At 41.6% G+C, this 15222-nt stretch overlaps 1 protein-coding gene across 1 annotated transcript in view; it reads left to right on the top strand.

Moving 5' to 3' along the window:
• The window catches only part of LOC115096190, a 59813-nt gene extending 53301 nt beyond the window's left edge, over positions 1–6512 (top strand). The window contains exon 3 of the mRNA XM_029610701.1: positions 5970–6512. Coding sequence (XP_029466561.1) covers positions 5970–6512 — 543 coding nt within the window. The remainder of the gene's footprint in view (positions 1–5969) is intronic.
• Positions 6513–15222: the final 8710 nt, after the last annotated feature.

Here is a 15222-nt window from a genome sequence, read left to right as displayed (position 1 = left end):
GTGATATACATGGGATACCTGCTGACTTCCCAGGGCCTATACCCAAGCCATGGGAAAGTGACACTGTAGCAAATGTATACCTGTCTCTGCAAAGTCACTGTTAGGATTTATTTGCTAGGTATCTGATCCCCTTTTCCTGTGGTATCTGAGTATGTAGCAGCAACTCCAATCTCTTCTGCTTGGGATAGTACATGCAACTGTTTAAGTTCAAAAGATGACCCTTCCCAAAACATAATCACATTGTCAATGTGCCTTTTACACACAATAGTATTGAAAGCCTAGGGGGAACTGTTCTGTCAGTGTTTCTCAAAAGCTGCAATGTAGAAATTTACTATATCAGGGGTCATCGAGTCTCCCATAGCCATACACTTCATTTATAGAAATCAAAACATGATTCATCAATGTCAACAAAAGTTGTTTTGAATTGTCAATGAAGGAAGTTCACAAACCTTGAGGGGTATTGCTGTGGCAATAGATATCTATTGAAGATAGAGGCTGCTCTCTCCATGGCTGGTATATGATATAGCAATATCAAGAGTCACCAGAAGTATATTTTTTTATATCTCTGGCAATCCATTCAAAATCTCTAACACATGAGTCCCTGATGTTGTTATTCTCCAAAAATTAAGAATGTTTAAATCCACAAGCTGTAAAGAAATTTTTTTTATTAAATGCTACAAAACAATATCAATCTTAGGCATTAAATAAGATAACTTATGGAGAGGCAGATTGCCACACAAGGCTTCAAAACTCCCACTCAAATGATTTTATTGAAAGCAAAGCATTACATAGAATTTACAGTTGTATATTTCCAACCCCTAAACTAGGTTACATAATTGTCACAATTTATATGATTGACTTTCAATTATAAAAAAAATAATCTGAATGCCTGTATGGCAATTTGCTCTCATTCTCCAAATTAATTAATCCTTCTCATATCCATATGTTTTCTTGGAAATGTGGCCTTAGCAGCCTTGCATCTATTCTAAGGATATTTTCTATAACCTTAGATGGAACATCAATTGACCTTGTCTCTGATCTAGTTTTAGATATGTTTCTATAATCTTAGATGGAATGTCAACTAACCTCATATCAGCTCAAAATGTTCTACAACATCTTTATCTTGCTTATAGTGCCCATCTGTCTAGGTGGTAAGTGCTGAGTATGAGAGAGTCCTTGGGGTGATAGTGTTTAACGACCTGAAGTCGACAAAGCAGTGTGACACAGCGATAGCCAAAACCAGAAGAATGCTAGGCTGTATAGAGAGAGGAATATCTAGTAAGAAAAGGGAAGTGATAATCCCCTTGTACAGGTACTTGGTGAAGTCTCACTTGGAGTACTGTGTTCAGTTCTGGAGACCGTATCTCAAAGGAAACAAAAACAGGATGGAGGCGATCCAGAGAAGGGCGACCAAAATGGTGGGTGGTCTCCATCAAATGACTTATGAGGAGAGGTTGAAGAATCTGAACATGTATACCCTGGAAGAGAGGAGGAGCAGGGGTGATATGTTACAGACCTTAAGATACTTGAAAGGTTTTAATGATCCATGGTTATCAACAAACCATTTCCATTGGAAACAATTTAGAAGAACTAGGGGTCATGATTTGAAACTCCAGGGAGGAAGTCTTAGAACTAATGTCAGGAAATATTTCTTCACTGAGAGGGTGGTGGATGCCTGGAATGCCCTTCTGGAGGAAGTGGTGAAGATTAAAAGGATGTCAAAGGCGCATGGGATAAACATTGTGGATCCCTAAAGGCTAAATGATGGGAATAAATAAAAAAGTTTAACTGCCCTTAACAGAAACATGGGGGTAACCTGCAAGGAGCAGCAGTTACTACCTTGAGAAGCTTGCTGGGCAGACTATATGGACCATTTTGGTCTTTTTCTGCCATCATTACTATATTACTATATTACGATAAACAATTATAAGGTTGTAACACAAAAGTCATGATACAATGTTATACTGGATAAAGGCTGCCATTGATCAAAAATAAAAACTTTAGGAGAACAGGAATAATGACTTCTTGTGTGAAATGTTAAAAAGTATTTTACTGAGACTAAGGGTCTACAACACTGACCTATGATGGAATTTCAGGGACATAAAGTTAAAGAAATCAGTGAACAAAAATAGACAAGAGGTTCTAGTAATGATACTTTAGCTGACATTACAGGTCTTCTCGAGAGAGTTAAAATACTTTAGTATTTTAAGTAATGCATGTAATAATTGTAAACATGGATGCTCCACCACCAAAAACAGACATTTCTTTTCTGTAAAAAAGACCACATTTCTAAGTATTTTAAGTCCCTTACTGAATATTTTTGGTAGAGTCATCAGGAAAGTGAAGATAACAAATAGTGTCAGTTAAATGGCATTGTAACTCAGCAATATATATACCCCTAGACAAAATGACTGTAGCCCCCACCCCCTCTCTTATCTGCAGGTTTAATCACTCATCTGTCTTTCATTGATAGGGATTTTTGGCAATGTGTGGAGGGGGAGCATGCTACAGGATCTTGCAGTCTCTTTAACATGACAACACCAGGATGGGAATCAACCATTGAGTGTTTCATGGCTGAGAATTTGCAAGTTTCCTGACTGCAGCAATGCAAGAAGAAACTCTGATGATTTATTAAACTGCAGCATTCAGGTACCACAATTTAGTAAATCCCATAATGTTTTAACCTGTGGCAAACTGGTGCTATCAGTGCTGTTTTACTGCAGCTTAATAAATAGATCCCATAAAGAACAAAATTCTAAAGTGCTCTCATGAAAACATTCTCTCATTAACACAAATAAATGCATGAGATCTCAATCCAAATAATTTAGAAAGCAGTTCAAAATGTGTCTTTCGAAAACACTTTTTTTCACAAACAGCAACTCAACATCAAAATCACTTATCTTCACTTGCAGCAGGCTACCACCAATGATTTTATCATATCTATGACTGTCGCAGGGGGATGATGCACTAAAGAAGTTTCTTCTCAAAAATGATTACTGTAGAGGAGCAGTTCAATGTGAATTTAATGAATGATGTTTTAAAATTTGTATTTATTTACGAATATTTGATATTCTGCCTTTTTCTAAATTAGTCTCAAGGCAGATTATAATCAAAATTACAATCCAAATTTCAATCCATCAAAGGCACTAAACATGAGGTTAAAGCACATATACAAGATGAGATTATTAGTCTTATACATGTCCCAATTAAACCTGTCCAAATATAATTAAATTATGGGGATAAAAAAATAAGGATATAGAGTATTTTTCTTATCCAGCTCTTTCCAGGAATCCAGAAAACCTAAATCGTTTATGTAATTTTTCAATTACTCCCCTGTTTTCTTGCCCTTCCTATTAATGTTTTGTACTGAACAATCTAAAAAAAGGGAATAAGGTGTTTTTAAATGTATTTTCAATTCACAGCAACATGAATACAAGTTGGAATGTTTTCTTTTTATTAAACATCTATTTATGCTCCCTCCTTTGCTTATAAATGAATGGGAATTGCTTTACTGTAGTTTTTTCACATACTCCAAGATCTAATTAACGTAATCTTAATAGTGGCAATTAGTCATGTTGAAAGCTAATGCCGAAATATGTAGGAGAGAAATATTGTAAATGTGCATAGTATATCCAGAGATTTGCATGATGAGGTATCGGTTGATTTATAACATTTTTCTCCTAGTAAAACTATTTAAGTACAAAAATGATCAATCATAAAAAGAGGATGAACTGCTATTGGAAAAGGTAAACTATCAAAAAAAAAAAAATCCAGCATAAATAAATACATCTATAAAGATTAAAATCACACAATTTGAGACTAGGGAAAATGATGTAGTAAATATCCAGGAAGAGTAGTGAATAAAGAGAGAATTTTCTTCAAAATTGGAACAGATACTATATAGGAAACTGAATAGTGAGAAGTGGGTGCCAATAAGTTTTTAATGAAGCATTAAGAGGTTGATTTGCTCTGACCTGCAAAATGTATTAGCTGTTATATTCATCTCTATATGCTTTTGGATGTTCCTTTGCAGATAATCAAAGTCACTTAGATGGCATCAGTCTGCAATAGACAAAGATGAATAAACTGCAGTGAGGCTTTATTGGTTGTGATGTCAGTATGAAGCAAAGTCAACAAATCAAAATTGTCTGTCACACATCAGTTTTTTCACAGCTTTATTTACTTACTTTCTGAAAAACGTATTCACCCCAGCTCCACTGTAATCAATGGGGGAAAACCTCTACTCTCACATACATATAAAACATAACTTTGGCTTAGGAGCTTATGCAATTTGAGATTGTTTATCTTTTTATCTGAGTAAATATGTTTAATCTACCCTTTAGCAGTGAATTCTAGACTGTAACTTCTTGGTAGTTATGATTGGCCTAGTGTAGGTAATATACTTGTAATTGTTGTATGGTGTGATTGGTTTACAGTTTTTTAATCATATAGTTTATTATTATTAGGTATAATTTTATTGCTATCCACCAAGAATGTAGGTTTGTGTGGATTAGACATATTTTCAAGTAAATAAATATGTTTTCTAAAATAATTAAGGACCAGGTGGTTGAGTGGGGAAGGGTGGATGGATGTGACAATATTTTTGTACTGGATGGATGTAGCACCATGAGTCACCAGGAATGTATAGGACAAACATTACTGATTGTAATAGAATGCACAATCAGTCTTTTCAAGGAAAACTATACTGTCTGTAAAAGTCATCTTTAAGATTACTGTAGTTGACAAAGAACAGCCCTACTCAGAAGATTAAATACACCTTTCTATTAATTTGAATAAGCAACACTCTACTTTTCCAATGCTATTTTGCAGTTTATATATCCCGGCTTCCCTCAGCTGCATCTTTGAGGGTGGGTCAGGCATGGGGGAGAGAGGAGAGGAGGTGAGTGGTTGGAGTAGAAGTTTAGCTAGTGATTTTTGAATGCTGTGTCATTTGTTTTGTGTTTCTCATCTGTTTTCCTGTTCCTATGTCTTTTTCTGTGTGTGAAAGTTTTTCTTAGTTTGTCACATTGTCAGTTTTTTTTTGTGGATGAGTGGTAGTGGTGGAAGAGTGGAAGAGTGAGGAGTGGTGGTGGTGTTGGAGAAGTGGAGAAGTGTAGAGGAGTGGAGAAGTGAGAAGGAGTGGTAGAGGAATAAAGAGGAGAAGTGAGGAGGATAGAGCATGAAAGGGAGGAGAGGAGGTGGGAGGTTGAGGGCAGGATTGCTAGGAGGAGGGGCAGGAGTAGGGACAGAGACAGAAGTAGAGATAGGCAGGAGAGAAGGGATAGGAGGAGGTGGGAGGGGGAAGGGGATAGGCAAGTGAGGACAGAGGGCAGAGGATGACAGGCTATGGATAGAGAGAGAGGACAGAGGGGAAGGGAGTTTGCAGGGCAGGTGCAGAAGGGGAAGGAAGTGGGGGGGAGAAGGGAGTGGGAGGGAGTGTGAGGAAAGGGAGGATACCTTTCTGGAAGTGAAAGTGGTACCCCCTTCTGGAAGCTAGGCAGCAGGACACCATCTCTGGGCTATCAAGTTCAGTGTGCAGGACAATGAGATGCTGATTGCAGGGGTCCTGGAGCATTATGCTGTGCTCTTTGGCAACCATGCAGCCAAGACCTTGAAGACAGTCAAGGACCATATCTGACCCATCATAGCCAGGCAATCTCCAGGCACAATGATGTCCAATGCAGCGGGGAGCAGGTGGCCCACAGGTACAGGGACATCAAGGTGCAGTTAAAGGCAAAGGTAGTAAGCCGAAACAAATACATACACTGGACTGGAAGAGGATCCCTTTGTCCCATCATCTTCAAAGCCTTGGAAAAGTGCCATGTGCAACAGCTAGGACCAGATGTCTTCTAGGGCATGGCTGAGCAGCTGGACTCTATGCAAGCTGCAACCTGTAAGTTGCACCTGTAAATGGCCTGGCTGCAATGGTTGTACACATCATTTGGCATAAGATGCTCACAATGCTTTAGATGCAAAGTGTGCCTCTGACGCCAAATGCAAAATGGATACTTGTTGCCATTGGTACTTCTGTCTTATTCTTTGTTTCTACAACTCTCACCCACAAAGCTTCCGTTCCCAGCCATCAAGCCATAGAGACCTGCCAGCAAGCCCCAGGGACCAGCAGCACCCCAGCTTTTTTGCAGAGGGCCTTGCTGATAGTTGCCCAAACCCAGGTGAGTGAGGAGGAGGAGCAGCAGCATCAGCCTCAGGAGGCTATGCAGATGGTTGAACCCCCTGGGCTCAACCAGCTGATTAATTGTGTCTCTGAACATCTCTGGCTTCATGGAGGAACTCAGCCTGGAGACAGCACAACCTCAAGCCAGCACACCATGGTGCCAGCTTTTAGCATCAGGCTGTTGGCAGGAACAATCCTTCAGCCCCCTCTTGCCACATTTGGAGACCCAAATTTCAACATTCAACACCACCATCAGAGCACCAGCAGCAGCACTGGCAGTAGCCCTGGCACCAGCACCAACAACATCCCTGCCATCAACAGAGGAGGCGATGCATGAGCAGCTGGACCAGCTGGAAAGAAGGCATGGGGTACACCTCCACTAGATACGGGCCAAACTAGTATACATCAGGAGAACTGTCAACAGGCATAGCCATGCACTGCAGGATCAGACTGCTACACATACAGGGTGTAATGATGCTGTGCATATCAATCAACAGTATGACCAATGTGCTCACGCAAATCCTTCAAAGAATGCCCGAGCACCCACTCAAGCTTCCCCAGTATCACTAGACTCTACGCTCTGCAGCAGTCCCTGGCCCGATAGACACCCGAGGGATAGATCCCCAAAAGAAATGCCCCCCCCCCCAACTTGCAAGTCACACTGTGACAAGGGGCCATGAAACAGCAAAGGTGGTGGCATTAAATGCCATATTAGAAGTCTTGTACCAAGAATCCTCTCTACAGAATTCCTGTGCTAGCTAGATGGAAGAAGCTTGCTGGGCCCATCCTCACTACAGGGTTTCTGTGCCAGCTACATGAAAGAAGACTGCTGGGCCCCATCCTCACTATAGAGGTCCTCTGCCAGCTAGGAGAAGGGATGGTCTAATCTCTGCCATTGTGATCCTGCAGCCTAGCTCTAAAGCCCTCCTCTATGTTCTGCCTGTACTCCAGCCTACTTGATGCTGTCTCCAGTCATGGTCCAGCTGCTTTCTCTTCTCATCATATCTCATTTCCTGCTCCTGATGCTTGTCTCTGTCTCATCTCAGCTCAAATCAGCTCTTTGTCCCTGGTCCTGCTGCCTTCTTGCTGAACTCTGCTGCCTTGGCCCTTAGGCTGTTCTCTTGAGTGCATTCTTTCAACATGGACTGTATGGATCCTTCACTTGAACTCTGCTGCCTTGGCCCTTAGGCTGTCCCCTTGAGTGCACTCTTTCAACATGGACTGTATGGGGCCTTCACTTGAACTCTGCTGCCTTGGCCCTTAGGCTGTCCACTTGAGTGCACTTTTTCAACATGGATTGTCTGGGGCCTTTTACTTGCTGTCCCATGGTAAGGCTGCTATCAGTTCCAACATTAGAGCTATACTGTAGCTATCGGGAGTACCATTTTGGCTTTCAATGTTCATTGAGGTAATCATGGTTGTGCCAAAACAATAGGATGCTAAGGCTGTATATGTAATGATACCATTTCAAACAAAATATGTACAGGTCTACACAGAATGTGTTGTTCAGTTCATATACAATGTTATGTGCTATTTGCTATCTTATCCTTACAGAATGTGATTACCAAACAGCACTTTATTTGAAACAGTTGACTACATGTGTTTGCTAATAAAGTGATCACTAGCTTGAAAAATACAATTTCTGGATGGGTCATTTCAATGAGTAGTTTTAGTCTTAACGGTTCACTAGGTACAAGGTTTTCCCTCCACCTGACCTTGCATTCTAGAATGCCCTTGCACATTCCAAATAGCCACTTATTTATACCGGAAGTTCCTGTATAATATACATATCACCCCGGTTTACAAGGAACAGTAACTATAGCTTCATTTAGCGGTTTACATTGAACATATTAATCAAAACAAATTAGTATATATTGCTAAACAGTTAATAAATAACATGCGAGTTAATAAATAAATAACATGGTTATATGTTTGTCAACATGATTATATGTATATATGATTATATAATGAATCCATAACATGATTATATGATTAAGTACAATTCAATATTGATCTCTTCAGGAAGTTATATGCTATTAGCTCTTAGCTCTAAGGGAATGCTTGTTTGAACAACCAAGTCTTGTTTCTTTTTAAATGTAGCGTGGCATGGTTCAAGGCGAAGGTCTGGAGGTAGCGAGTTCCAGAGTGAAGGGCCCGCTGTGGATAGTGCGCGTTTCCTCAGGGAGGATTTCGCCGGTTGGGTGATTAGTCTGTTCTGATATGCGCTTCTAGTCGGTTTCACGGATGTGTGTAGCTGAATTTGAAACGTTAAGTTGAGAGGAGCGATGTTATATAAGGCCTTATGTATCATCATTAAGGACTTGAATTGGATCCTGTATTTAATCGGAAGCCAGTGGAGATGATGAAGGATTGGGGTGATATGATCTCTTTTTTTGGCATTTGAGAGAATTCTTGCCGAGGCATTCAGGACCATCTGAAGTGGTTTGGTGGTGCATGCTGGTATGCCTAGGAGGAGAGAGTTACAGTAGTCCAGTTTTGGGAGTATGATGGCTTGTAGCACCATGCGGAAGTCTCTGTATAGAAGGAGTGGTTTTAGTTTCTTTAAGGTTTGTAGTTTAAAGAAACATTCTTTTGTTGTGTTATTAACGAATTTGTTGAGGCTGAATCCGCTGTCTATGATGACTCCCAGGTCTTTTACTTGTTGCGAGGTGGAGTGCACGGAGGTATCCGGCCGTTGGCTAGCGATAGGAGGTGTGGGTGGGACATGGTTTTCCGGTGCTATAATGAGGATTTCGGTTTTGTTTGTGTTTAAGACCAGGTTGAGGCTGGTGAGTAGGTTGTTGATAGCTGAAAGACATTTATTCCAGTATGACATGGCTTTGTGTAGTGAGTCTTCTATAGGAATGAGGATTTGTATGTCATCCGCATATAGGAAGTGTATTAGCTTGAGGTTGGTGAGTAATTGACAGAGCGGGAGAAGATATATATTGAAGAGAGTCGGAGAGAGGGATGATCCTTGCGGTACCCCCCTCTTGGATTCGATGGCGTGAGACTCTTTGTTATTTATCTTGACCTTGTATGATCTGTTCTCCAAAAACGATTTGAACCAGTTGAATGCTGCTCCTGTAATGCAGGAAATCCAAATTCAACTGGTTCAAATCCAAAAATGATTTGAACCAGTTGAATGCTGCTCCTGTAATGCTCCTGTAATGTAATGTAACTTATCTAGCAGGCAAGGCCATATGGGCTAGGCTATACAACTGAACGCTCAGTGTATGCTCTAAGGAAGACAGCAAGAACTAAACAAGGAGTTTCTTACTGGGAAGCTTCAGTATTAGCTCCTGTTGCCTTCTTCACACAGCATATTGTTAGTTAATTAATGGTTACATGGGCCTGTATATGAGATGGACACTAGCTAGCTAGTGTTTAGCTCCATACACCGTCCGGTATAACAGGTGTGGAAATGCTTGGCTATAGGTTTAGTAGCTATATGTGGGGGCCCAATGGGTTGTACAGCTATGGGGCCGGGCATAGTTGAGCAATAACAACCCATTAGTCTCTTCCATAATGAAGATATATCACCTCTGACCATACAATGGGCCTTCTTTCTAGCTATGGCACCAAATGCTCTCATTACATCACTCTTTTGTCAGATGCCTACTCGAAAAGTGACTCATGTCCAAGGTGTGGTTGATCTGTAGGAAGCTGAAATGTGTAGCTGCAATTGCTTGGCCCACAGAGTACATTGTATACATGTAGAGCTTGTGTGGTGTAAAGGCGAAGTTATAGTAATCAGAACACAAGACTTGATCTTGGGCCCCCTTTCTTGAATCATGACTCAACTTCAAAGGCTATCTATACCCAACCCTGTTTAGGTTTCACATTAAACAAAATATGCCATCTACTTGCAGGCTACAGGAACAAGGTGTCAGCTGCTGTGTAACAACTAAGGAGGAGGAGTGAGGGAGTAGGGTCATATAGAGAATGCCCCCCAGCCCAAAAGCAGAGGACCTAGAGGTCTGCTGCTGCTGCTTGGGGCCAAACAAACTTCTACAGACTGGCTGCAATCCCTGTAGTGGCCTGCCTTTGGGATCTGGATACTACCTGTAAGGTCATCCTTACCTTACACATATTATACAGATTCCCAAGACAGGGGATCTGTATAGGGCTGCCAGCCAGTCTGTTGAAGTCTGTATGGTCCCTAGCAGCAGCAGCAGCATCCTTCTAGGCCATCTGCTCTTGGTCTGTGGGCATTCTTTACATGACACTATTCCCTCACTACTTCTCCTTAGTTGTCATACAGCAGCTGACACACATTTCAAACAGTCAGCAAGTAAACAGTGGTGGTGAATGAAAAAGATGGTTTATGGTTTATTTGGTTATTTTAGACTGTCATATCAGTAATAAAACCATCACAACGGTGTACAATCAATAAAAGCAAGAAAATACAATAAAATAGAAATAATATAAAATAAGAGCTAATAGTTAAAATGCGTGTAGCTTTAAATTAACTAAATATTAAGAGAAAGTTAAATCTAAAAATTAATTTCAAAAGCATAAATAAATTCAGAAAATAGTAAAAGACAGTAAAAAACAAATTCAGGTACTTGCTGATTGGTTAACCTGACTCTGCATAAGCACGGGTAAAAAGCCATGTTTAAGTCAGATTTAAATTACTTGGAATCTGTATGCAGCTGTAAATGGGATGGCAAAGTATTCCAAAGCTTGGGGCCTGCAATAGAGATTGCTCTTTCTCGAACTTCACTAAGGGGGTCATTTTCCAAAGTGAGCACACACGAAAAGGGACTTTTCGCGTGCGATCACTAAATGGGAGTGGATTTGGGGCGGCGTCAAGACCGGAACAAGAGGAGTCGGGGCAGCACCAAGCGGACACTGGGAAGACATCGCAGACAGCGAAAATGTAAGAACCCTTTTTGCTGCCAATTTCGCACCTAATAGCACCACCTTTTATGATGGCGCTATTGGGTGCGAAAGCCAGCAGCGATCACACCACAGAGGTGCGATCGCTGCCGGCTTTCGCAGGCCCGCCCCCGCCCCCCTGTACCACGCGATTCAAAGAGCCCAGCAGTATTAGAGAATCCAGGCCTAAGTCTTGCTGATTAAATTGTGGGAATTGTTAGTAGACCTTTGTTATTAGATCTAAGTTTCCTTTGTGGAATATGTAGCTGAATTGCTGAGTTTAGCCATTCTCTTTTATTTCCAGGTATTATATTTTGAAGAATACAAGTTGTTTTATATTGCACTCGAGATGTTATGGGAAGCCAATGTAAGGAGATTAAAATGGGGGTGATGTGATCACATTCTTTTACCCCAGATAACACCCTTGCAGCAGCATTTTGTAGAACTTGAAGTGGTCTTGTAGTGCTGAGAGGGAGACCAAGCAATAAAGCATTACAATAGTCAATGTTGGAAAAAAATCAATGATTGTAAAACAGTTCTAAAATCTTTAGGATCAAGAAGAGGTTTCGATCTTCTGAGAGTGAGGAACTTAAAATAGCCATCTCTTATTTTTAATACAATATGTTTTTTTTTAATCCTAATTCAGTATCGAGCATAATACCTAAGTCCCTAACAAATAAGGATGGCTTTATCTTGGAGTTGTTGCATAGGCATATTGGTGGGATTTCACTTCTCATACAATTACTTTCCAGCTGTAATATCTCAGTTTTATTTGTATTGAGGATGAGTTTCAAGTGTTTCAGCAGTTGATTAATCGCATTTAAATACATTGCTATGGTTTTGAGACTGATCTATGGACACATCTATGGGAACAAGGAACTGTATGTTGTCGGCATAAATAGAGAAATTAAGACCAAGCCCTGAAAGAAAGTGGCAGACTGGTAAAAGATACATATTAAAAAGTGTGACGGAAAGTGTGGAACCTTGCGGTTCTCAAGTCTCTAGAGGTAGATTACTAGAGTATGTTTTTTATCTTTACATGAAAGAAACGATTATTTAAGAATGACATAAACCAGTTTAAAACAGTGTCTTGTATTCCTATTTCTTTGAGACGAGAAAGTAAAATGGTGTGGTCGACCATGTCAAAGGCCGCCGAAAGGTCTAGTAGAACTAAGAAATAGCTCTGGCCATAATCAAAACCCCTGAGGATCGTATCAGGTAAGGAAATTAGTAGAGATTCAATGTTAAAATTTTTTCTAAAGCCGAATTGATTTGAAAATAAAATATTATTAGATTCTAAGTAAGAATCTAATTGTCTTTGTATAACCTTTTCTGTTAATTTTGCTATAAATAGGAGGTTTGAGAAAGGCCTGTAGTTGATCGGTTGGGAAGCATCAAGTTTGGGTTTTTTGAGAATGGGTTTAATAATTAATTTTTTTAAAATATCGGGACAAGTACCTTCAGTTAATGAACGATTGATTATTGTAGTAATTGGTGTAGCAATGGAACTGACTATTGTTTTAAGAGTAGAGGTCAGAATAGGGTCAAGAGGGTGTTTTGCTGGATTTAATTTTTTTATTATTGTCTCAATCTCTGAGACTGATGTAGTCTCAGAAGTATTCCAGTTCATACCTATTTTTGGAATCATCTTAACTTCCTGCTTGGAATTAGAGGGAAAGGTGGCAATTAATGGGTCTATTTTGTTTTTAAAGAACTGAGCTAGCTCGTTCATTCTGTCCTCAGATAAAACTTCATTTATTTGAGTGTTATCTTTAGTTACATTTCTCAATAGTCAAAAACTTATCTTAGGGTTATGATAGAATTGTTTTATCTTACTTTTAAAGTATTCTTTTTTTGCTTTATCTATACTTTTTTAATAATGGCTTAGAGATGCTCTAAATTTACCTAATGATGAAGAATCTTTATTGCGTCTCCATATTATTTCCAACTTTTTAAGTACTTTTTTTTTCCAATTTTAATTTATTTGAAAACCAAGGGTTTCGTAGTTAATAGGATAAGTGAAGCACTTAAAGTGTTAAGCTAAACCTGTCCCCCTAGATTCAACAGCAGATATGGGTGTACCACTTTATGTATGACCAGTAAACCTATTGACCTACATATGACCGTCGGCCCCTATGACATAGTGAGGGCAAAGGTAGTGCCAGCGCCATTTTGAATACTGGCAATACGGCCGGAGTGCAGGAGGTCGCTCCCGGACCCCCGCTGGACTTTTGGCAAGTCTTGTTGGGTCAGGAGGTCCCCCCAAGCTGGCCAAAAGTCCCTGGGGGTCCAGCGGGGGTCCGGGAGCGATCTCCTGCATGTGGGCCGTATTGCCAATATTCAAAATGGCGCCAGCGCTACCTTTGCCCTTTCACATGGTAAGGGCAAAGGGCCATCGGCACCATTTTTTTTTAGCACAGCCGATAGCGTGGGAACGGGAGATTGCTCCCCGCGGCCCCCCTGGACCACCAGGTATGTGTAAAAAGTTTTTTGGGGGGGGTCGGGAGAGTGGGGGAGGCTAAGGGGGTAATTTTAAAAGGTTGGGTGGGGTTTTTTTTTATCGGGCCATCAGCGTCATTTATATTAGTGGCAGCCAAAATGGCGCCGATGGCCTGAGAGCGGGAGATCGTGCCGGGACCCCCCCCCCCCCCACTGGACCACCAGGTAATTTAAAACATTTTGGGGGGGGTTGGGAAGGTGGAGGATTTGTTTTAAAGGGTCGGGGTGGGTTTTAGGGTTGTTTTGGTGTGCCGGTTTTCCCGCCCTCCCCCGATTTACGATTTTTCACGATAAATCAGGGGAATTTCTATTGTATCGCGACTCTAACGATTTTTGATGATTTAAAAAATATCTGACGATTTTTTTAAATCGTCAAAAAACGATTCACATCCCTACAAATTGGTGAGAGATGTATTGCAGGGAAGGGGGAGGAGGGGAAAGGGGGAGGGGAATAAGTAGAGAGATCAAGAGGGAGGGGGGAACCGTCAGTGATGGCAGTAGGCTGGGCAGGGGGGACAAATAATGGGTAAATAAAGGTTAAGTGGGGCTGGGGAGGAATACAGATGGGAGAGGAAGGAATGGGGGAGGCTTGAGAGGCGTTAGCAGACAGCCCTAGAAATAAGGGGGGGGGGGGTGCTGGAAGGAGGGGGTACACGAGTCATGTATCCTGCACACAGAGTAAAACATATTGCATTGTTCATTCAATAAATCTCAATATTTGCATTATACTGGATGGCAGTACACAAATTTTAATTCAGCTTATAAAATGTTGAACAAAAGAAAATGTTTACACACACATCATTTCAAAAATTAGAGGGAAAATTGACTGAGACTGTAATAGTCTACACATAGGCTCCACAAAATAAAAACTGGCAGCCTGGCAGGTCTGCTGCTTTACTTCATTCTTTCTGTGCACTGTGCTACTCCCCTCACTGAACTGGATGGAAGACTGATGCTGCAGTGCCCAGTGTCCACCCAGAGGAAAAAAAAACACTGAGGTCCATATTCAAATGCTATTTAGACAGATAATGTAACAGTTATCTATCTTAATGGCCTACCCCCCTCCATACCCACATCCTGCCTGCTTCCACCCTAGGGGAGAAAAAAATCAGTAGCAAACTGCCACTGATAACAGCCTGTTGCTCTCTTCTTTTGTCAGGGGCAGATTTTCAAAGGGGTACACACATAAGATACGTGCATACCCCCCGAAAACCTGCCTCAAGTTCCCCCTGTGCGCGCCGAGCCTATGTTGAATAGGCTCGGCGGCACACGCAAGCCCTGGGACGCGCGTAAGTCCCGGGGCTTTCCTGGGAGGGGGGGGGGAGCATGTTGTGGCAGCGCGTCTTCCGGGGGCAGGGCTGTGGGCGTGGTTCTAGCCCGGGGGCATTTCAGGGGGTACGGCCGAGGCCTCCGAAACTGCTCCCGGGCTGGGGAATTGTGCAGCCGGCAGGTGTAACATTTCCAACAAAGATAGGGGGGGGGGTAGGTAGGGGAGGGGAAGGGAAGGGAAGGGAAGGTAAGGTTGGGGGGGTGGAAGGAAAGTTCCCTCCGAGGCCGCTCTGATTTCGGAGCGGCCTCGGAGGGAACGGAGGCAGGCTGCGTGGCTCGGTGCACGCAGGCTGCTGATTTTGCACAGCCTTGCGCGCGCCGACCCCGGATTTTAAAGG

Source organism: Rhinatrema bivittatum, chromosome 7, assembly GCF_901001135.1.
Source record: "Rhinatrema bivittatum chromosome 7, aRhiBiv1.1, whole genome shotgun sequence".
Lineage (NCBI taxonomy): Eukaryota > Metazoa > Chordata > Amphibia > Gymnophiona > Rhinatrematidae > Rhinatrema > Rhinatrema bivittatum.
Note: the sequence above shows the minus strand (reverse complement) of the source record. Positions and strands in the feature narration are given on the sequence as shown.